The sequence below is a fragment of the Dendropsophus ebraccatus genome, chromosome 8 (genome assembly GCF_027789765.1).
Source record: "Dendropsophus ebraccatus isolate aDenEbr1 chromosome 8, aDenEbr1.pat, whole genome shotgun sequence".
Taxonomy (NCBI): Eukaryota; Metazoa; Chordata; class Amphibia; order Anura; family Hylidae; genus Dendropsophus; species Dendropsophus ebraccatus.
In genome coordinates, this window is record NC_091461.1 from 5,247,375 (window position 1) to 5,271,633 (window position 24,259).

The window sequence follows — 24,259 nt, forward strand, 5'->3', positions numbered from 1 at the left end:
TGACAGGTGAGAAGCCTTCAGGAGAGAGGGAAGTGACAAGTGAGCAGCCTCCAGGAGAGAGGGAAGTGACAGGTAAGCAGCCTCCAGGAGAGAGGGAAGTGGCAGGTAAGCAGCCTCCAGGAGAGAGGGAAGTGACAGGTGAGCAGCCTCCAGGAGAGAGGGAAGTGGCAGGTAAGCAGCCTCCAGGAGAGAGGGAAGTGACAGGTGAGCAGCCTCCAGGAGAGAGGGAAGTGGCAGGTAAGCAGCCTCCAGGAGAGAGGGAAGTGGCAGGTAAGCAGCCTCCAGGAGAGAGGGAAGTGGCAGGTAAGCAGCCTCCAGGAGAGAGGGAAGTGACAGGTGAGCAGCCTCCAGGAAGGAAGAGGAAGTGACAGGTGAACAGCCTCCAGGAGAGATGGAAGTGACTGATGTGTGAGCAGCCACTAAGACAGAGGAGTAGATAACTTGTGAGCAGCTGCCAGGAGGGAGGAGGAAATGATGTGACTGTCAAGAAGAGAAGGAAGTGATGTGTAAGCAGCCCCTATGAGGAAAAAGGACTCAACATGTGAGCAGCTGACAGGAGGGAAGAGGACTCAACATGTGAGCAGCTGCCAGGAGGGTAGAGGACTCAACATGTGAGCAGCTGCCAGGAGGGAAGAGGACTCAACATGTGAGCAGCTGCCAGGAGGGAAGAGGACTCAACATGTGAGCAGCTGCCAGGAGGGAAGAGGACTCAACATGTGAGCAGCTGCCAGGAGGGAAGAGGACTCAACATGTGAGCAGCTGCCAGGAGGGAAGAGGACTCAACATGTGAGCAGCTGCCAGGAGGGAAGAGGACTCAACATGTGAGCAGCTGATAAGAGAGATGAGGAAGTGATATGTAAGTATCTGCCAGGAAGGAAGAGGAAGTAACTTGCAGGCAGTTGCCAGGAGGGATGGTGAAGTTACATATGAGTAGCTGCCACAAGGTAAGAGAAACTGATGTGTGAGCAGCCACCAGGAGAAAGGGGAAAGTGACGCATGAGGGGGAAGTTACTTGTAAACATTTCCCAGATGGGAAAAGGAAGTTACATGTGATGTGTGAACAGCTGCCAGGACTAAGGAAGAGCGAACCGGCTGAGGTTCGGGTTTGAATGAACCTGAACTATCGGCTTTTGATTCCCGCTGTCTGTCTGCTCCGTGGAGAGGGTGGATACAACCTTGAGGACCGCCTGGAAAACTGGGATACAGCCATAGCCATAGGCTGTATCCTAGTTTTCTAGGTGGTCCTAAGGCTGTATCCACCCTCTCCACAGAGCAGACAGACAGCGGGAATCAGAAGCCGATAGTTCAGGTTCATTCAAACCCAAACCTCACAGCCGGTTCGCTCTTCCCTTGTCAGGAGGAAGGAGCTAGTGACATGTTAGCAGCTGTCAGGAGGGAGGACCTAGTGATGTGTGAGCAGCTGTCATGAGGGAGGAGTTAGTGATGTGTGAGCAACTGTCAGAAGGAAGGAGCAAGTGACATGTGAGCATCTGTCAGGAGGGAGGAGCAAGTGACATGTTAGCAGCTGTCAGGAAGGAGGAGCAAGTGATGTGTGAGCAACTGTCAGGAGGGAGGAGCTAGTGATGTGTGAGCAGCTGTCAGGAGGGAGAAGCTAGTGATGTGTGAGCAGCTGTCATGAGGGAGGAGTTAGCAATGTCTGAGCAGCTGTCAGGGAGGAGGAATTAGTGATGTGTGAGCAGCTGTCAGGAGGGAGGAGCTAATGATGTGTGAGCAGCTGTCAGGAGGGAGGAGCTAATGATGTGTGAGCAGCTGTCAGGAGGGAGGAGCTAATGATGTGTGAGCAGCTGTCAGGAGGGAGGAGCTAATGATGTGTGAGCAGCTGTCAGGAGGGAGGAGCTAATGATGTGTGAGCAGCTGTCAGGAGAAATATATAACACTATATAACAAGAAGCCTATTCAAAAGCTGTATTATATCATTTGGACCCTAGCGGTAATATTACATGAGCATTAATTCCTTATTACTTGCATGACAGTATTATTCTGGCATGGGGGTGTTATTTGAGCCATACACAGTAATATTATGTGAAGGCTGATTATTTTATTTCAGTTCGGTATTATTTATGCACTATGGGGGAAATCTATTAAGTCCGCCGTTTTTTACGCTTAAGTCCCCGCAGCTCCGGAGCTCAGAGGACGTATATGTAGGGGCGCACTGCCTCTACATAAATCCTGTGTGCACGGAGCTCATCTGTGCAAACAAAGTGAAACCTACGCCAGCTCAGAGCTCCTGTAGGTTTCACTATCCTTTTTCCCCTTGAAAAATGGTAAATGCGGCGCACACAGAGGCCGCGCCCCCTATCTGCCCCACTGGTGCAGGAGGCGCAGATCGGCACAATGCGAATAAAATATCCACAAATAGAACATTTGCGAATATTTGTACGCTGATCTGGCCCATCTGCGCCTAAAAAAGGCATTTTAGCTTTTGAGTAGATGTCCCCCTATGTGTGTGTGAGTGTGTGTGTGTGTGTGTGTGTATGTGTGTGTGTGCTGAAAGAAAAAAAATACCCAAAAAGGGGCATGTGCCGATATCTCTGAGGATATCATAGGAGTTCCAGTAGTGCTATAGGTGCACTCTCCCATGCTGGGAATGGATTCACCAGAAGCAGAAAGATACCAAGCTGCTGCCTCCTCCTGTCCGGGAACCCAGGGATAGAAGATGCCGTGCAGGATTGGTAGGTAGTGGTTGTATGGAGATGTACTTGTTATATGGAGGTGTACTGGTTATATGTGGGTAAACTGGTTGTACGGGGGCATATATATAAGCATTGTGGAGGAGCAGTGGTTGTACGGAGATGTACTGGTTATATGGAAATGTACTGGTTATATGTGGGTATGCTGGTTGTACAGGGGGATATATATAAGCATTGTGGAGCGGCAGCGGTTATATAGCTATGTACTGGTTATATGGAAATGTACTGGTTATATGTGGGTAAGCTGGTTGTACAGGGGGCATATATATAAGCATTGTGGAGCGGCAGTGGTTATATGGAGATGTACTGGTTGTATGTGGGTAAGCTGGTTGTACGGGGGCATATATAAGCATTATGGAGGAGCAGTGGTTATATAGATACAGTATGTACTGGTTATATGGAGATGTACTGGTTATATGTGGGTAAGCTGGTTGTACAGGGGGCATATATAAGCATTCTGGAGGGGCAGTGGTTGTACGGATATGCACTGGTTATATGGAGATGTACTGGTTATATGGAGATGTACGCAGGGGCGGATTAACTTTACCATAGGCCCCAGGCTGTTCACCAAGCCTGGCCACCCCACCCCACCCCACTGTAACTATGGCAGCACTAGCCTGGGCCCCCCCACCCCACTGTAACTATGGCAGCACTAGCCTGGGCCCCCCCACCCCACTGTAACTATGGCAGCACTAGCCTGGGCCCCCCCACCCCACTGTAACTATGGCAGCACTAGCCTGGGCCCCCCCACCCCACTGTAACTATGGCAACACTAGCCTGGGCCCCCCCACCCCACTGTAACTATGGCAACACTAGCCTGGCGTTCATAGTACAGGACAGATAATGTCATGATGTCCTGATTTGTGCAAAATTGCCATTAAAAAAACTGTGATTTTTGCAAATCATGGCGGAAGTGTAGCCAGGAGACAGTACACCACTGAAACTTTAAGTCTTTTTGGGTGGTCATGGGCCCCCCAGGAGCTCAGGGCCCCGGGCTGCCGCCTGAAACGCCCCTATTATAATCCACTACTGGATGTACTGGTTATATGTGGGTAAGCTGGTTGTACGGGGGCATATATATAAGCATTGTGGAGGGGCAGGGGTTGTACGGAGATGTACTGGTTATATGGAGATGTACTGGTTATATGTGGGTACGCTAGTTGTATGAGGGCATATATAAGTGGAGGGGCAGTGGAGGTCACTAGGAGGCCACAGTTGTGGGCCGGGGGTCTTCGGTGTGATAATGGATCCTGTGGTCTATAAGAATAGGAATGTGGGGAGCCGGTGAGATTGGGGGCTGGTCGGGGGTGATGGCTGATCTGTGCCGCTCATTGACGGCTATTACCAGGCAGGATGAGGAGCAGGAAGCTTCAAAGGCATGGCTGGCGTTATATTCTGAGATGAATCGGCTTCCAGCTCTGTCACCACCAGCGTCATTAAAGCTAACTAACCATATTAAACCAATATTAGAACATCGCTTCCCTGTGCATAAGATAATGAGACGAACACTTTTAAGTCTCTCGCTCGCTGCTGCAAGGTGCGATTGGCCTTTTTCTGCAGCGGCGGAAAAAAAAAAGAAAAACTTTGAAGTCACCCAGGTAAGACCGCGACCGATCAAACGTTAATCAACTTCAAAAAGCAGCCCGTGTCCTCCATGTCTGGCGGCCCCGTCCCCGGGACATCTGAAATGCAAATTCACAAATTCATTTCGAATATTGTAAATTGGTGGCGCGTTTAATCAGACGAAAGTTTCCCGTAAAATGGGAGAAGCTGCGTCGGGCCGCGCGGAGGGACTGCCGCTTCTAATTGACCGTTTTGTTTGTTAAGAAAAATTTCCATAAGGAAAAATATAACCAGGAGCCGGGAAAGATGTCAGCATTAACCCTGCCTGTGCTGCTGCGGAGGGAGGGGGGGGGGGCTTCGGCTGAATGGCGGAGACTCTGGCGGCACTCGAAGGGTCAATACTTGTCTTTCTGCTTTATTATCACTTAAGTGCGGTTAGAAATGAATCTATAATGAATGAATAATAATGAAAATGGCAGCGAGCGGGAGCCGGGGCCGAGTCTGCCTCCGGGCGGCCAGTGATGGAATTTAAGTACTGTAATGCGGTGCTGAGCACAATACCACAAGCCGCTCCCGCGCCTCCCAGCTACTTCTTCACACGGGGAGGGAGAGCGTCTCGCTTATCGCTGCCACCGAAAAAATGTCAGGGAGAGCAAATTCTCCGTGGGCAAATTGAGATTTCATTAAGTTTAAATGGATTGCTTGTGACTGAAGTCTCCGCACGCTTGTTAGGAGGCAGTAATGGGCAGCCGGCGCTCGGACGGCACCGCACAACACCGCGCCTTTGTCTGATAAAAGTTGGAGAGGAGGCAGAAGATGGGCCCGGTCACTGTTGTAGTCAAGGCCAAGGGGCGGCCATGACCTCTATTGACCAGACCGGCCTTAGGTATTGTGTAACTTAGACAAGGAGCGAGGGGTGAGAGGGGGAGGGTTCATATCATTGTCCCCTATCCACAAAAAATCCCAAACTCCACCACAGCAATGGGGATAGCATTTAAAATGGTGCACGGAGTGGAAATGGAGATGTGCTCTAAAGGAGAAGTCCGGGCTCGGAGGTGGCTGAATGTAACAACATGCCCCTACCTCCCCAGCTCCAGCGCTGGGGTCCGCTCTCCTCAACTCTGGTTTCCAGTCCCCCAGCCACTTCTTGGTCTGAGTGGGGACATGGGTCATGACTCGTCAGCCACAATCAGCCAGTCAGCGGTCGAGAAGGGACCCCACAGCAGCTGCTGACCGGGTCTCCACTCAGAACAGGAAGCGGCCAGGGGACCGGAGGACAGCAGACCCCAACACTGGAGAGGTAGAATGAAGTGCATGTTGATATGTTTAGTCACCTCCTCCCCGACCCTTTTGAAAAGAAAAAGTCTAAACCCGGATTTCTCTTTAAGCTTTAGCAGGTTGGGCGTCCCATTTGTAATTCAACACATTCCCCGCCATATCGCTGATATTCGGGAGAAGCTCTTTGACCTTTGTATTAATGTACAAATTGCAAAAGAATTACTTTGGTTAGGTTCGGATAAAGTGGCGCCATTTTGACACCTTAACATTAAGATGATGCCAAGTCCTCAAGGGTCACTATCCTACAACCTGACCTGTTATCCATACGATGATCCAACTGTTTGCTGCCTGTGATACCACTGTATAATGATCAGTAAACTGCTCCAGGGGGAGAAATAATGGCTGAGATGTTCCACAAACAGGTTCTTCCTCCACAACGGCACAACACCAGCCACTACCTACCATTACTACTAAGCCTATTACCCAGCAGGAGCACCGGTGGGGATTGTCCTTCAGGATGAACCTGGATTTGCCCCTTTGCTGGCTTTGGGTTCTTCTCCCTTTGTCTCCTCCATACATCGGATTTTGCGGCCTCCCCGCTGATAGAAAGGCTCCAAGTGAAGGGTTAATGCAGATGTGCGCGCAGCCAGACATGCAGGAATATTAAAGGATTGGATTACATAATACTTATCAGGAACATTAGGCTGAAAGCGGCAATTTTCAGCGTCTCTGAGATTCAGTTACAGAAACTTATTGTAACAGGATGAACTTTCTGTGCACGGTGTAGATATGGAGGAGCTCGCCGAAGCCACGGGGGGAGCCGGCGGAGGAAGAGGAGTCCAGACTGCAATATAATGTGTATGGAATATAGATAACGTGTGTATAGGAAATCACAATTACTCCTGTCATCTATTTATATTACACACAGTGATCCCAAGACCTAACACTCACAGTGTATCATCACTCCCATCATCCCTGACCACAGGAGCTCACACTCTAATCTCCTATCACCCACAGTGTATCATCACTCCCATCATCCCTGACCACAGGAGCTCACACTCTAATCTCCTATCACACACAGTGTATCATCACTCCCATCATCCCTGACCTCAGGAGCTCACACTCTAATCTCCTATCACACAATGTATCAGGGGTTACAGAAGTTATGCCCCTCTTGACAGGTTTTCCACTTGAAGTGAATATTACCCATGCCCCTTCGTATTACAGACATCCCCCCCTCTTCACAAGATTATAGCTGACCGCTCCTCCTCATTTACCCCCTACTTTTAGCCACCTTGTATAATGGGCTGCCTCATGTTTAGCTTCCATCATATGACGAGTCTTTGGTCTTTGTAAGGAAATTATTACCGAGGACTAATGGCTACATGGAGCCCAAAGGGCATGAGAAGTGACCATGGGCCTCCATAGTTAAACGCGAAATGGGACCCAACTTCCAATATTGGAAAAATGTGGGCAGTGATGTCACAGTACAGGGATAATACACACAGTGATGTCACAGTACAGGGATAATACACAGTGATGTCACAGTACAGGGATAATACACACAGTGATGTCACAGTACAGGGATAATACACATAGTGATGTCACAGTACAGGGATAATACACACAGTGATGTCACAGAACAGGGATAATACACACAGTGATGTCACAGAACAGGGATAATACACACAGTGATGTCACAGTACAGGGGGGATAATACACAGTGATGTCACAGTACAGGGATAATACACATAGTGATGTCACAGTACAGGGATAATACACACAGTGATGTCACAGTACAGGGATAATACACATAGTGATGTCACAGTACAGGGATAATACACACAGTGATGTCACAGTACAGGGATAATACACAGTGATGTCACAGTACAGGGATAATACACAGTGATGTCACAGTACAGGGATACTACACAGTGATGTCACAGTACAGGGATAATACACAGTGATGTCACAGTACAGTGATAATACACAGTGATGTCACAGTACAGGGGGGATAATACACACAGTGATGTCACAGTACAGTGATAATACACAGTGATGTCACAGTACAGGGATACTACACAGTGATGTCACAGTACAGGGATAATACACAGTGATGTCACAGTACAGGGATAATACACATAGTGATGTCACAGTACAGGGATAATACACACAGTGATGTCACAGTACAGGGATAATACACACAGTGATGTCACAGTACAGGGATAATACACAGTGATGTCACAGTGCAGGGATAATACACAGTGATGTCACAGTACAGGGATAATACACATAGTGATGTCACAGTACAGGGATAATACACACAGTGATGTCACAGTACAGGGATAATACACACAGTGATGTCACAGTACATGGATGATACATGGGGCTGCAGTCATCAGTGACAGGCCCCTTAGTTGTTAGGCCGCATATCATGTGGTAGTTATACGTGTGGTTCTCCATGGAAGGCCAGATAATGGAGGCATCCTCTGTGGTCTGCGGAGGGTGTGCAGTGTGTGTGTAAGCTCTTCAGCCGCAGTAACAGACGGGTGGACGGCCTGGATGATCCTAAGCATGAAATAAGTCTGATAGGAAGAGACTGTGGCCGGTCGCTCATTAACCACCATCAAATTGTATCTTTGTAGAGCGGAGAAATTCTAGTTAGCGCGGCGGCGGCGGTGGTGGCGGCACTCACATCTCTATCTCTAAACAGCACATTAATATGTTCCCGGGACAGGTGACGGCGCCTCCACCGTCCTCCGGCCCATCTCCCACATCCCGAGTAATCAAGGGACAGGGGACTTTTTGCTTACAGCGATGTCGAAGAATAATCGGGCTTGTGAATTTGCCGGTCCGCCGTGGAGTGAGCTGTGATAACGCGCTGTTTGATGGTGATTTTATTTCCCATGAATGTTAAATAGTTGCGGCTGCCGACGCAAAGAGGCTTATCAGCTGCTAATACCGAGTCTTAATGCTGCCCCTTCTTGAACCATCCAGTTCCTAACAACATTAACCAGTAAATTTACATCCCATCTTAATGCAGCTAAAGAGGCCGGGAGATTTAGAGTAAATGACAGCGGTGTAATGAGGGGGCTTCTCCCATCAAGCACAGGCGCTCGCCTCAATTGTCTGACAGATTATGTGCGAGAGCTTTACCTGAACCCTTCTCAGGCTGCAATTCAACCGGCCGCCGCCTTTGTCAACTAAATACACATAAATATTTTTAAGGAGGGCTTAGCATTGTGGGAGTACGAGAGCAGCGGAGAATGGGGGGGCGTCCTTTCATTGGGTCACCAAAACAAAAGAAAACACGAGGGGGGACAAACTGGAGCGGTTGCGGGTCACGTGATCTCCGGGGGGGGGGGGGGGGGGGTAATAGGGCTGTCCGTCTGACCCTGTAAAACATTTACACCATCACGTTATGGCGCTCATTTGTCGGCTTATCAGGCTGTTCTGACATACCAAAATATCATCAGCCATCGGGCAGTCATCTCCCTGCGAAATAGTACATATAATGGAATAACATTACCTTATTGTTACCAAATAAAATATATATATAAACAGACCGATAATACTATATTTTGTGACTATACAGTGTTAAATACCTGCTCTACAGGCTTTCTCTATGCGTGATTACAGTGCAGTTACATCCAGTGACCACAGGTTGCGGGGGGGTTCTTTTCTTGGTGTTGTTCACTATCTTTTGCCTTTTCCACCATGTCCAGACCACCGTGAGGACTTCTCCTGACCATGACCCATCTGTGTAGAATTTGTAGACATCTTTGATTCTTCTTTTTTTCAAGAAGATGTACTCACGTCAGACTGGTCCGGAGCCCAGATCTCGCACTGTTTCATAACCAACCATCTTTAACGTAATGAGTACTTTTCAGCATAGAAAAAGTACTTTATTTTAGCTGTGTCACGATGTGTCTCACCAGTTGTAGTGAAGCTTTTTCTTGAGTTGAATCTCCAATTTTTATAGCCAGGCTGTTACCACTAGGGGGAGCTCTCCCTCATTCGATTTTATAGATGAATGAGACCTGTGTTACTCTGTAGATAGTGACTACTTTCTAGTGGTGACAGCAGGTAGCAGGATTTAACGAAACAAAAAATTCCATCCACGGCTTCAATAAAATTGTGGTAGCTTTATTGGAACATCACAAAACAGAAAACAAAAAAATAAAAGATAAAAACACGCCGATGCGTTCCAGGGTTAGAACCCCTTTATCATGGCCTTAATGATTAGGGGTTCTAACCCTGCAACGCATCAGCGTGTTTTTATCTTTTATTTTTTTGTTTTCTGTTTTGTGATGTTCCAATAAAGCTACCACAATTTTATTGAAGCCGTGGATGGAATTTTTCGTTTCATGGACTTTCCGGGTTGCGGCCCGCAATACAGCCAGAACGTGCTTCACTTCCAGGAGGTCCACACACACCTGCGCTAATTGTGGCTATCAAGGGTGAGCTGACATATTCTCCTTTTATGCAGCAGGATTTAACACATGACTCCATAGCTATGCAGGGGATTTGGATCTCTGTATCCCATTCCTGGCGTTTCCCTTCTTTGAGGTGTTATTGTATTGAAAAGAAGAGTGAAAAGCTAAACACTACATTTATGAGGACTTAATGTAAACCAAGCCTGGATAGGAAGAACGTTCAGTAGATCCCAGAAAATGTGTTATTTGACTAGAATAAGCTACAAAAACTTAAGACCCGAATGTACAAATGGAGAACATTCAGGACTTTGGCTTCTCTCCCCAGGTGCAGGTGTCTTGCTGAGATTACTCCAATGGGCAATAATGAAGGAGAAGAGGAAGAACCCAGGGAGAACAGCAGAAGACTCAGAGAAAACTCCAACACTTCTGTCCATGTGTCCACTAGAGAAACACTGGACAAGAAGGTTATCATTGAAGGACATCGCAACCTGACTCAAGAGAGTTTACCGAAGACCCCCGGGATTTTCCACAATGCGTCTGGGGAAATGTTCTGTTGACTAAAGCCAAAGACTAAAGTCTAACACAAAGTGTAATACAAAGAACCCTATGTGGAGCACCAAAACCTCATCCTATTCCCGCAGGGCAGTATGGTTTGGGCTTGGCTTCCTCTAAGCCTGGACGCTTTGTGGTCACGAGCAAACTATGAATTTATTTTACATCCATGACCTCGAGCCAAAGAGACCTTGGGTGACGGAACACGAGAGTGACCCACAGCACACAAGGAAAACAGCTAAAGAATGGAGGACAGGGGATACTTTGGGGCGGCCATGTCCGAGCCCTGTGGACACACTATGGTCTAACCTGAAAAGGACGCTGCACACAGAACATCCTAGAATACTGAGGAATCAAAACCACATGGCACGGAAGAATGGTACAACATGGTGTATGGTTTACCGGAGGGAATTAGGGTCCTATTAAGCAAAGCAATTTTTAACGATTAACAATAAATGATCGCAAATTAGATTGTTTATCGTTAACCTGAAATCATTCACCGTATTACACAGAACGATAGTAATGGTGCACTTACACAGAGAGACTGACTGATGTATGAAGCCAAAGCCAAAGATTTCACCTCTTCTCAAATCTATTCCTGGTTAAGGCTCGGTTCACACTACGTATATTTCAGTCAGTATTGTGGTCCTCATATTGCAACCAAAACCAGGAGTGGATTAAAAACACAGAAAGGCTCTGTTCACATAATGTTGTAATTGAGTGGATGGCCGCCATTTAATGGCAAATATTTGCTGTTATTTTAAAACAACGGCTGTTGTATCTAAATAATGGCCGTTATTTACCGTTATATGGCGGCCATCCACTCAATTTCACCATTGTGTGAACAGATCCTTTCTGTGTTTTTAATCCACTCCTGGTTTTGATTGCAATATGAGGACCACAATACTGACTGACATATACGTAGTGTGAACCCAGCCTTAGGCTGGGTTCACACACAGTATATTTCATGAAGTATTTGGCCCTCATGTCAGGTCCTCATGGCAACCAAAACCAGAAGTGGATTGAAAACACAGAAAGGATCTGTTTACAGAATGTTGAAATTGAGTGGATGGCCGCCATATAACAGTAAATAACGGCCATTATTTCAATACAAAGGCCGTTGTTTTAAAATAACAGCAAATATTTGCCATTAAATGGCGGCCATCCACTTGATTACAACAATATGTGGACAGAGCCTTTCTGTGTTTTCAATCCACTCCTGGTTTTGGTTGCCATGAGGACCAAATACTGCCTGAAATATACTGTGTGTGAACCCAGCCTAAAGGACCCGGCTGGGGTCACGGAATTGCCGGTCTCTTCCCGCATCAGAGCTTCCCATAGCCAGTTATTATACTATTACATTCAAGATAGGGTTTACACTAAGGAATAGGTGAGGAATTTCAAGCTGAATCTGTGATTAATTTTACGCAAATTCTGCCTGTATAATATGTACAGAGCAATGTCCCGTTGTGTTCAATGGGATTTCTGCTCTGTTGTTCACATGGCAGAATTTACACGTGGAATATTCCGACATGGATCCGCCTTCAGTCTATAGAATTGACATGTCAATTCTTTGGGTGGATTCCACTACAGAAATCCCATAAAAGTTATTGGGGCTTTGAATTTCCGCTTTCCACTTGAATTCCGTGCCTATTCTGCCAGAGCTGAAGAAGAGTAAACTTCAAGCGGAAAACTTTCCTCTTAAATTCCTCGCTTATTCCTCAGTGTGAACGTACCCTTACACTGTGCCAGCAGAGGTAACTTTATATACACCTCCATACAGTTTGCTATGGCCAGTAGTCCCAGTTTGGAGCAGCTGCTTTGTGGATTGACCTATGGTGGCCTGCGGTGCGGGTGGACATGAGGCTTATGATGTAGGACTACTGAGCTTTCACCACATTTGGAGACATTGTTGCGTTGTTGTGGCCCCATCATATATGTTTAATTGTGATGTGTTTTTGTGTATTTTATATTTATTTAGTAAAAGTTATGTTTGAATAGATTTACACCCCTTTCTGTGATTCCAGAATAAATACTTGGATAAACAGTGGTGCATATTATGGCCCAGTGTATACAGAACAGCCCATGCACCAGATACAGTCTCCTACATCCCCCAGAGTCTCAGCATCTCCTCAGAATCCTTGCAGTGACTGTACGGACCGGAGGCCCTCGGGCTTCTGACATCTCTGTACGCCTATAGCCTCAGCTCCACTTCCAGGCAGGCGACACCGCTTCAGGACACTACAGAGTTAACATTTCATCAAGCCGATATGTTTTATGCAATATTAAGTCATGTGAAATGGCTCCGAGATGTAATTTGTGATGGCATTCATGCTCCTTATCTCCAATTTCGCTGCCTTTGGTGATAACATCGTAAAATAAAAGGATTCATCAGGTAACGGTTTTTCCTCATTATTCAGAGGCGCAATTTGCCAGTTGAAAAGGTAATTAGCCACACGTCCCGCCGTCCCGGAGATTGTCAATAGAAGCCTGGGATTAATTAGCCAGACTGACTGCATCTTATGTCTTCCCCGAGCACACCGGATTTCATGCTCAGGGTATAGTGGAGGCGCTCTAGCGGTCGGAGCACAATGAACCCCTGTTATCCAGGGTGAGCCACCCCATACATAAAGTGCTTGTAGGGTGTGGAGTCACTGACATCATTAAGTAGAAGTTCGGCGCAGTGCAAAAAAAATTATTCTTGGTTGGGCATGGGGGGGGGGGGGGACATAAAAAAAAGACAATGGGGGACATCCGACCGGACTTAAAAATGTCCCCACAGCTCCGACAGTCCGGAGATTTATGTAGAGGCGCACTGCCTCTACATAAATCCTGTGCGCACCAGTGCGCGCGCCAGGAAACCTACGCCAGCTCAGAGCTGGAGTAGGTTTCCTGACTATTTTATTGCGAAAAAAATGATGAATAGAGCAGACTCTGAGTCCGCCCCCCTGGCGTACCGGGCGGAAAGTGGCCAGATGCGAATATTTTATTCGCAAAACGGTCATTTGCGAATAAATTTATTCGTATCTGGCCCCTTTCCGTTGAAAAATATGCATTTTGCTTCATAAATGTCCCCCATTATGCTTACCTGACCCTGTGCCCGTGGTACGCCGCATCACCGGGTTCCCACCAGTTGTCCACTCCTCCTGTCACGACCCGGGTTTAACGGCACAAGCAGGTGGGATTTAGCCCGCTCAGCCAATAAGTGACTGCAGCGGTCACTTATCCACCAAACGGGTTGTGAGGTAGCCGGAGGGGTGCTAAAAAGACACGAGCAGAATGCGGGACAGATGAATGTAGCTTCTTTTTTAATTGCCCCCCCGGACTTCTCCTTTAATTAGCTCTTGTGTGGTCACCAGAAGGGTGTACATGGGGTCAGACAGAAAACAAAGGAGGCAAATCCAACTTCCTCTCTCCCTGCACTAATAACACCAAAATGCAGGAAGGACACAACATGAATATATCTCAACATGGAAGAGACAAGACTCAACATGGGAAGAATAGGGTTCAACATGGAAGAGACAAGACTCAACATGGGAAGAATAGGGTTCAACATGGAAGAGACAAGACTCAACATGGGAAGAATAGGGTTCAACATGGAAGAGACAAGACTCAATATGGGAAGATTAGGCCTCAACATGGAAGAGACAAGACTCAACATGGGAAGAATAGGGTTCAACATGGAAGAGACAATACTCAATATGGGAATATTAGGCCTCAACATGGAAGAGACATGACTCAACATGGGAAGAATAGGGTTCAACATGAAAGAGACAAGACTCAATATGGGAAGATTAGGCCTCAAGATGGAAGAGACAAGACTCAACATGGGAAGAATAGGGTTCAACATGGAAGAGACAAGACTCAATATGGGAATATTAGGCCTCAACATGGAAGAGACAAGACTCAACATGGGAAGAATAGGGTTCAACATGGAAGAGACAAGACTCAATATGGGAAGATTAGGCCTCAACATGGAAGAGACAAGACTCAACATGGGAAGAATAGGGTTCAACATGAAAGAGACAAGACTCAATATGGGAAGATTAGGCCTCAACATGGAAGAGACAAGACTCAACATGGGAAGAATAGGGTTCAACATGAAAGAGACAAGACTCAATATGGGAAGATTAGGCCTCAAGATGGAAGAGACAAGACTCAACATGGGAAGAATAGGGTTCAACATGGAAGAGACAAGACTCAATATGGGAAGATTAGGCCTCAACATGGAAGAGACAAGACTCAACATGGGAAGAATAGGGTTCAACATGGAAGAGACAAGACTCAACAGGTCACAGGATACAGGTACAAAAACCTTTGAACTAGTAATACTACATTGCTGCATAGGAACTGGTGAGCGGGTGGAGTAGTTTTAAATGGATAAAGTCAGATGGTGATAGGTGGAGGATACCCACAGAGACGCTCACTGGCCCTGACCTCCGTGTGTAGCGGAGGCAGCAAGGTACTGAAGCCTCAACATGTCCTCGGCCGGGCTGCAGAACACCCCCACCCCCACTATACAGGTAACAAAGACGGATCAGCAGGGCAGCCTGGTGTCTGCATCCAACCCAACAACTTGTGGACAAGCTAACAGGCATTTAATTTCCAGTGGTAAAGAAGTTGGATGCAGCCCTAATGCTGCCTGAAAAACATGGATACAGTGATAGGCTATGTTCACACTACGTATATTTGAGGCTGTATGTTTGAGGCTGTATAGCAACCAAAACAAGGAGTGGATTGAAAACACAGAAAGGCTCTGTTCACATAATGTTGTAATTGAGTGGATGGACGTCATTTAATGGCAAATATTTGCTGTTATTTTAAAACAACGGCCGTTATATTGAAATAATGGAAGTTATTTACTGTTATATGACGGCCATCCACTCAATTTCACCATTGTGTGGACAGAGCCTTTCTGTGTTTTCAATCCACTCCTGGTTTTAGTTGCTATGAGGACCTGACATGAGGACCAAATACAGCCTCAAATATACATAGTGTGAACCCAGCCATAGGCCGTATCTACCAGCACTCCCTCAGACTGCATCCAACTTCTTTAGCCACTGGTTATTAAATGCTCTGAGTTCGTGATTAGACAAACCTAGGCGTGCTCAAGGTTCACTCATCTCTAGTCTTTACTGATCGAGTCCACTCTATCCAATGATGAGCACTGTCCTTTTCCTGAGTCCCATTCTTGCTATGTTGAATTCTGCTCATCTGGAGGCATGTCCTGTCCACCCTATTTCAAGTACGTTCTGTTTCATGTTAAATACAGTCCTTCCCAAATGGTGCCCTGTCCATCCCAAATTTTGGCAAGCCCTATCTTTCCCATGTTGAGCCTTGTTTGTATTGAGTCTTGTCTTTCCTATGCTGTAGCCATTCTGTTTAAAGAGGTTGCCTGGGATAAAACAATTGATAGCCAGTCCACAGGATCCACAGGGCTCAAGGTTCACACAGCTCTAGTAAGGACTCAACATGAATAGGTCTCACAAAGGAAGTATGGAACGCAACTCAATTTGGACAGGACTCAACATGGGAAGGACATGATTCATGCCTATAGGAATGTGAGCATGGGGGGGACAGGTGTGAGCATGGGGGGGACAAGGCTCAACAGGACAAAATCCTGCTACCGTACTCCTTGTTCAGTTGTGCACCAGACCTGCATTGTACCCAAGGGTACTGCCGGAAGAATTCCATATCCGATGCGTCTAAACAGGGAGCATAGCGGCAGGATTTTGGAAACGTATCCTGCCGCCAGTTCTAAAAGATATTTACTCTTTAATTTAAAGGGACTGTACCATCAGGCCTAGGCTGAAGCACTGGAATACACCACTTCCTGCAGGACATACAGCAGCTGGTAATTACTGGAAAGGTTTTTTTTTTTCAGGTGAACTTGTATAATGTTAGTGATCCCATGATTGTATCCCATATCACATGATTGTTGCACACACAAAATAATGCCAAACACAGAATTGCTGGTCATATATATCAGATAAAATAGAAAAAAAAAAGAAAACCAAAACATCCTATCTACTAGGGATGGTCCGAACCTAATTCGGACGGGGTTTGTACGAACCCGAACCCTCCGCAATGATTACCGCTGTCTGCCCGCTCCGTGCAGCGGGCGGATCCAGTAGGAGGAACGCCTGGAAAACTAGGATACAGCCATAGCCATAGGCTGTATCCCAGTTTTTTTTAGGCGGTCCTCCCGCTGTATCCGCCCGCTGCACGGAGCGGGCAGACATCGGGAATCCGATGCCGAGCGTTTGGGTTCAGCCGGGTTCGGACCATCCCTACTATCTACCTTATTTACTCCAAATGGTGGTGCCAACACCAGACATGTTTTTGTAATTATGGGTGTTGTGGATCCGCTGTGCCACCACTAGCGATGACATAAGCCGCACCAGGGAGCAGAGTCTAAAGGCCCTATTCCAAGGAACGATTATCGTCCGTATTCGGCCGATATCGGCCGCTACGGACGATAATCGTCCCGTGGAATAGAGTGCAACGATCAGCCGACATCGTTCATGTCGGCTGATCGTTGCAGTCGCTTGTTTTTCAACATATTGAAAAACAAGCGACTGATATAGCAGCGATCTGCTGCCGTCGCTCCGTTGAATAGGAGCATCGGCAGCAGATGCTGCTATATCCTATGGGCTGCCCAGACGATCAGCGATCACCCGGGCAGCCCCCCCGAAGCTCCCCGCAGCCCCTCCCGCACTCACCCGCTCGCTGCAGCCGCGATGAATAGCGGTGGCAGCGAGCGGGCAACGAGGAGTAAACGAGCGCTGAGAGCGCTTGTTTGCTCCTCTGACGACCGGTCTGACGACCCGTGGAATAGGGCTTTAAGAGGCCGCTGGTCTTCACCAGTGCCCGCCACAGGGCAGGACGGCAGGAGACCCCCAGGTCGCTACCCCTGGCTTGGCTTACTAGTGTTGGTGGCAAGGTGCAGCTGGAGACAAGTAGGCAGATAGGCTGGAACTCAGCAGGAGGCTCGGCTGGAACTGAGACAGCAGTCAGATGGCTGGAACCACTGGGCAGGATACATGGGCAGGAATACACAGGCAGGATACATAGGCTGGACACACGAGAGCTGGGCCACACACTAATGGGAAGCATGTAGAGGCTCCAACAGGGAATGTGAGCACAGGTGCAGCTTTATAGGCAGGTGATTATGTGCACACCCAATCAGGGATGCACTGGCCCTTTAAGTTTAAGCAGAGCCGGTGCGTATGCTCCCTAGGAGACGAGGACGCACACGCCGGAGCAGGAGCAGACTGGGGACGTCCGTGACCATGTGCAGCCAGGGGGACACACCCGGCTGCCGCCAGGGAAGGCAGCGCAGCCACGGGAAGAGGTAAGTGCTGCAGCCACGGCTGTTACAGTTTCACTCCTATACCAGATGGCTACAAAACAGATCCACACACTCCCAGACAAAGGTGTTCAGACATGCAGATAAATTGCTAAGAAAAGTCGCTAATTAGATCATAATTACAATCGTAAAAATGATCGTAATTGCATTTGTATACATATTATGAATATTTTGAATTGCGTTCATATCTATATACTGTGAACAATGAGTTTTTACACTGAAAGACTCTTGAACGATTAACAATAATTCCGAGGTCAGCTCAAAAGATGCGATCAACAACAAATTTTGTTGTTGCTGATTGTTGACGTGTTAACAACCAGAAGATTATCGTTTAAATTTCCCCGATTTGCCAATTTTTTGTCCAATAATAGGCCCATGTAAAGGCCCTTAGTGACCTGTCGCTGGTACAAATTCTCAGCACAGAGCTGGGAGTGCTAGGATATTCAGAAATGACCTCCATATTAGGTCTCACGACCATGGTAGAGAGGGCCCCTGCCACCGACACTGGGATCATGGACTGGCACAGTTCTCCGGGAATCTGCAACTTAAGCAAACAACTTCAACTACAACTTTAAGAGAGGTGAGCAAACAAACCATGGTTTACCAATCCCTGATGTTGTTGAGACCAGAGACAAATAAGACCAAGAAACAGTGGAAACTGAAAAAAAGATGACCATAAACCCCACGTGCCAAGGCGAGTGTTAGTAGGTTCCTTCCGGGGACTGTGGAGACTAGAGGAAATTCTGCCTCTTAGGGTACAATGGGCCTGAAGACATTGTTAGCGCTCATGGACAATCCTATATTTTCTGCTCCTCCACCCAATGACAGTTGTGGCGTTGTTCCACTTTACAATGTATACAGATAAGCGACAAAACAAGCAAATTACAAGCGGGGCTGTGATTCTGAGCCGAGAAGACGGCGACTTTGTGCCTTGTTGTGTCATGTGATGCAGCTACTTGTGCGCCTTTGCTGCCTGTTTAGCAGCCGTCACTGTTATTTAATAACACAAGCTCGAAAATCCCAAAGCAGAATCCCTCTTTCATGCCGCAAAATAAAAGGAGAAAAGAAGAGTAAATAGGGGTGATGCGGTAACGCCGGGGAGAAAGCTCGCTTTTCACCTCGCTACATTGCTGCTTTTTATCATATTGTAGCAGAAAAATGAATAGAAGGAAAAAAAAAAGTGTTTCCCCTTTATAGCGGCAAAGCTTGAAGGCTGCAGCACAAGAAATAAAACGAGCACATCAAAGGAAGGATGAGTGTGTTTCAATTATTCCCTCTCCTTATCCGGCCTGAAAGCAGCGGCCAAGTCTGTCAGAAGACTTTATTGAGAAGCAGGTTTCTTCTAGATAAAAAAAAACGACATGAAATTGTGTGTTGTGAGCGTGTAATGAGAAGGGGAGTGCGGCCGCAGGCGCCTGGAGGAGCCCCAAGTGTCTGCAGACTCGGAAAGTTTCTGAACACAAGTCCCACTACCTGGGAGAGGCCTGACAGTCACCAGTCACATAATACGTGTGCTTCATGTGTGTTCAGGACCTTCTGGAGCAGGGGTGGAAACGCTTAGGAGATCTGCGCACAGACCAGCTATAAGCTGAGGGATTCAGAGACAAATGGTGATGTTCTGGGCATCTAGGGACACAGTGGGGCTCATTTACTAATGTGTTCTTGGCAGCAAATTGTACGGATTTTGTCCATTTTCCCTGATGGTTTGGTGTGCCAAAATATTTAGACCCGACAAACCCGTCATTCTTGTCCAAAAACCCACCAAGTGGGCGTGTCCTTTAAAACCTGCCACAACATATGTGAGATCCGGCAAAGAGCAGCAACATCTGGGATATCCAGAAGAGGAGCGGCAACATATGGGATATCCAGAAGAGGAGCGGCAACATTTGTGACATCCAGACGAAGAGCAGCAACATCTGGGATATCCAGATGAGGAGCGACCACCTCTGTAACATCCAAAAAGCGATAACATCTGTGAGATACAGGTGAAGAGCAGCAACATCTGTGACATCCAGACGAAGAGCGGCAACATCTGGAATATCTAGATGAAGAGCAGCAACATCTGGGGTATCCAGACAGAGTGCCAACACCTGGGATATCCAGACAAAGAGTGCCAACACCTGGGATATCCAGACAAAGAGTGCTAACATCTGGGATATCCAGACAAAGAGTGCCAACACCTGGGATATCCAGACAAAGAGTGCCAACATCTGGGATATCCAGACAAAGAGTGCCAACATCTGGGATATCCAGACAAAGAGTGCCAACACCTGGGATATCCAGATGAGGAATGGCAACATCTGGGAAATCCAAAGAGTCGCACCATCTAGGACATCCAGATCACGTGGGGTGGCGACTGCAGAACGGTTGGATTAATGACACCACTAATAGCTTAATTACGTTTAGACGCAGCGTGTGCTTCCCCGACACAAAGGCTCCAGAAACAAGCTGATATCATCATGAATAATCCCAGCGCTCACCGCTCGCTTCCCCTTATCTCCTCTCATAGCTCAAACGGCACATGAAAGATCGGAGAAATACACGCACTGCGCCTATAAAAACAAGCAAACACCACCCCGACAACAAAGCAAAATCATATAACACATACATTCTGAGAGGTACAGAACGGGAGGTGGACACAGGATGCCTACTCACCCAATCCTGAGATGCTCCCGTAGGGCATAAATGTAGGAAAAAGGAGGTAGGTTATGGGAGAGCAATATGGCGGTCACTGTTATATGGGCATTGTGACTGTCATTGTTATGAGGACGCTGTGGGTGGCAGTAACTGTTGTGGGGCGCTGTGCATGGTGGTCACTGTTAAGGGGGCGCTATGGATGGTGGTCACTGTTATGGGAGAGCTGTGGTCACTGTTATGGGGTGCTGTGGATGGCAGTCACTGTTATGGGGGCTCTGTGGATGGCGGTTACTGTTATGGGGCGCTGTGGATGGCGGTCTATGTTATGAGGGTGCTGTGGATGGCAGTCACTGTTATGGGGGTACTGTGGATGTGGTCACTGTTATGGGGGTGCTGTGGATGGCGGTCACTGTTATGAGGGTGCTGTGGATCGCAGTCACTGTTATGGGGGTGCTGTGGATCGCAGTCACTATTATGGGGTGCTATGGATGGCGGTCACTGTTATGGGGTGCTATGGATGGTGGTCACTGTTATGGGGTGCTGTGGATGGCGGTTACTGTTATGGGGCGCTGTGGTCAATGTTAAATAGGTGCAGGTGGCTCTGGATTGGCAGATGACAATAGTGTAGTGTAATGCAGCGACCAAGCAGGCCTAGTTTAGGCCAGAACCCTTAACAGTGACTGAAGCAGTTACCTTCTAAGCTACAGAAGTGGGGTAACCATGAGCTGGGACCACCTTTGTCTACGCCATGGATCTTCTAAGACATCAGGACAGTATCCCCCTAGAACAGAGGCAGAGGGACTGATCCCCATGAAGACAAAGCTGCTAAGTGCCGACGTACCTTACTGACAAACACTCATCCATTTGGGGGAATCTTCAGTGGGAGATTGACCTAGAGACAAAGACCTAGGACTCGTACTACTTCACATGGCGGTCTCCGGACTTGTGTAGGCAGAAGGCGGTGATATATGCCCAGTACATATATTTACGTGTTTGAGAAGTTCTTCTTGCAAGCATCTATACCACAATCCCAGTGGAGTACCGAACTCCTTAGACAAGCCCCCAACCCCATGATTATCCCACCTCATGAGCATACAGCACCCAACCCCATGATCATCACACCTCATGAGTGTACAGCCCAAACTCCACCCTCATAAGACCACCTTAGTGTATAGCCCCCAACTCCATCCTTATTGGACCTCCTGTTTGTATCTCCCCCAAATCCACCCTCATGAGACCTCCTAATTTTATAGCCCCCAACGCCATCCTTCTCAAACCTCCTGAGTGTACATTCCCCAACTCCACCCTTATCAGACCTCCTCAGTTGTACAGCCCAAACTCCACTCTCATCAGACCTTCTGATCATACAACCCCCAATCGCACCCTCATCAGACCCCCTGAGTGTATATCCCCCAATCCCACCCTCATCAGACCTCCGGATCATACACCCCCCAACTCTACCCTTATCAGAGCTCCTGATCATACACCCCCCAACTCTACCCTTATCAGACTTCCTGATCGTACATTCCCAAACGCCACCCTCATTAGACCTCCGGATCAAACATCCTTTAACTCTACCCTTATCAGACCTCCGGATCATACAACCCCCCCCAACTCCACCCTCATCAGACCTCCTGATCATACATCCCCCAACTCCACCCTCATCAGACCTCCTGATCATACATCCCCCAACCCCACCCTCATCAGACCTCCTGATAGTACATCCCCCAACTCCACCTTCATCAAACCTCCTGATCATACATTCCCAAACTCCACCTTCATCAAACCTCCTGATCATACATCCCCCAACCCCACCCTCATCAGACCTCCTGATAGTACATCCCCCAACTCCACCTTCATCAAACCTCCTGATCATACATCCCCAACCCCACCCTCATCAGACCTCCTGATTGTACATCCCCTAACTCCACCCTCATTAGGCCTTCAGAACATACAGCTACCAACTCCCACATCATTCGACCTTAGGATCTTGCAGCACCCAACCCCACCCTCATCAGGCCCCCCTGAGTGCCCAATCCGGTAACCGGCGTGGCTGCAGCCTTTATAGGTGGATGAATTATCTATTAATAACTGAATTAGCTGCACAAATAATAGCCGTAATGACATTTTAGGAGACAATAAGTCTGAGGATTGTCAGCGAGCGGCTGCTGTATGAGCTTCACGTCTCACTGGGTTTTCAAAATGAACAGAGCTGTGTGCGATGGCCGAGCCCGGAGCCCCCGGCCCGTCTCCCTGCATAATTCACTTGTTGTCAATTTGTATAGCCACATTACACATGCAAATTGAGCTGGCTGCGCAAACACCACTTAGAGATGATAAAAACGCATTTACGGTGGCTATAGACGCGGGCTTTATTTCACGTGCTCACCCAGGTCAAGCAATCCATGTATCTGACGATTGTGTGTACCCAATTTGCTTGTAATTATATTGGCAAATGATTCTCTATAATCGTATTATTTTTAGCCGTCTCCTTGTGCTCGGGATAATTAGCTTTCTTTGCTGAGCTTAAGAAAAAAAAAAAGCAAGAAGAAAGAGCGGGAAGGAGTAACAGTGATACAAGTGGGGAAGGTGCGGTGGCGGTGGTGGTGGTGGAGGCGCTCCATTATCTGCGGGGGAGCTGCTCCTATTTTGGAAGCTTTGTGTAAATTAAAAATGTCATAGTTCCTAATATCGGAGGCGCTGCTCATTCCGCGCTGAATTAGGGCCCCTGAAACCTCGGCGTTTGCTACCAGATATCGCAGCCACTTTATATGTTAATCTGTGCTAATGAATTCCGCAAGACGCCGCCGCCGCCGCGAGATGACTCCAATTATTACCACTTATGGAGATAGGCTTTTTCATTTAAAGTTCAATTCAAATGGCGGCTATAAACAGCCTGACACACACAGATACCCCCACAATTATCAGCCGCTTATCACCCCGCGCTACCTCTCCTCCCGCATCCGCAGGTTTACCCTGTCACACCTCAGAGCTGCCGCCAGAATTACATGGAAACCGCTGGGACGGTGCCGACAGTGAGGAAGACGGACCCCCACGCGTCTGTGTAACCGGCCATACACCAGGTTTCAAAGCCAGGTACAAGATACAGAACAATGCCATTATATTATAACTGTGATGTCATCCAGGGGGTGGGGCTGTGACTACCTCTCTATACACAGGATATACAGGGGGTGGGGCTGTGACTACCTCTCCATATACAGGGGGCGGGGCTGTGACTACCTCTCTATACACAGGATATACAGGGGGTGGGTCTGTGACTACCTCTCCATATACAGGGGGCGGGGCTGTGACTACCTCTCTATACACATGATACACATGGGGCAGGGCTGTGCCTACCTCTCTATACACATGATATACAGGGGGCGGGGCTGTGACTACCTCTCTATAAACATGATATACAGGGGGCGGGGCTGTGACTACCTCTCTATACACATGATATACAGGGGGCGGGGCTGTGACTACCTCTCTATACACAGGATATACAGGGGGCGGGGCTGTGACTACCTCTCTATATACAGGGGGCGGGACTGTGACTACCTCTCTATACACATGATACACAGGGGGCGGGGCTGTGACTACTTCTCTATACACATGATACACAGGGGGCGGGGCTGTGACTACTTCTCTATACACAGGATATACAGGGGGTGGGGCTGTGACTACCTCTCTATACACATCATATACAGGGGGCG

The 24,259-nt window shown here is 47.7% G+C and overlaps 1 protein-coding gene across 1 annotated transcript; it reads left to right on the forward strand.

Annotated features, from left to right (window-relative positions):
* Positions 1-21,777: 21,777 nt before the first annotated feature.
* Positions 21,778-22,590, forward strand: LOC138799137 (uncharacterized). Its single transcript, XM_069979948.1, has one exon. The coding sequence runs from the start codon at positions 21,778-21,780 to the stop codon at positions 22,588-22,590; it is 813 nt and encodes a 270-aa protein (XP_069836049.1).
* The last annotated feature ends 1,669 nt before the right edge of the window (positions 22,591-24,259 follow it).

Coding starts and splice junctions, on each gene's coding strand:
- LOC138799137 (XM_069979948.1), top strand. CDS start 21,778: ATGAGACCTCCTAATTTTATAGCCCCCAACGCCATCCTTCTCAAACCT.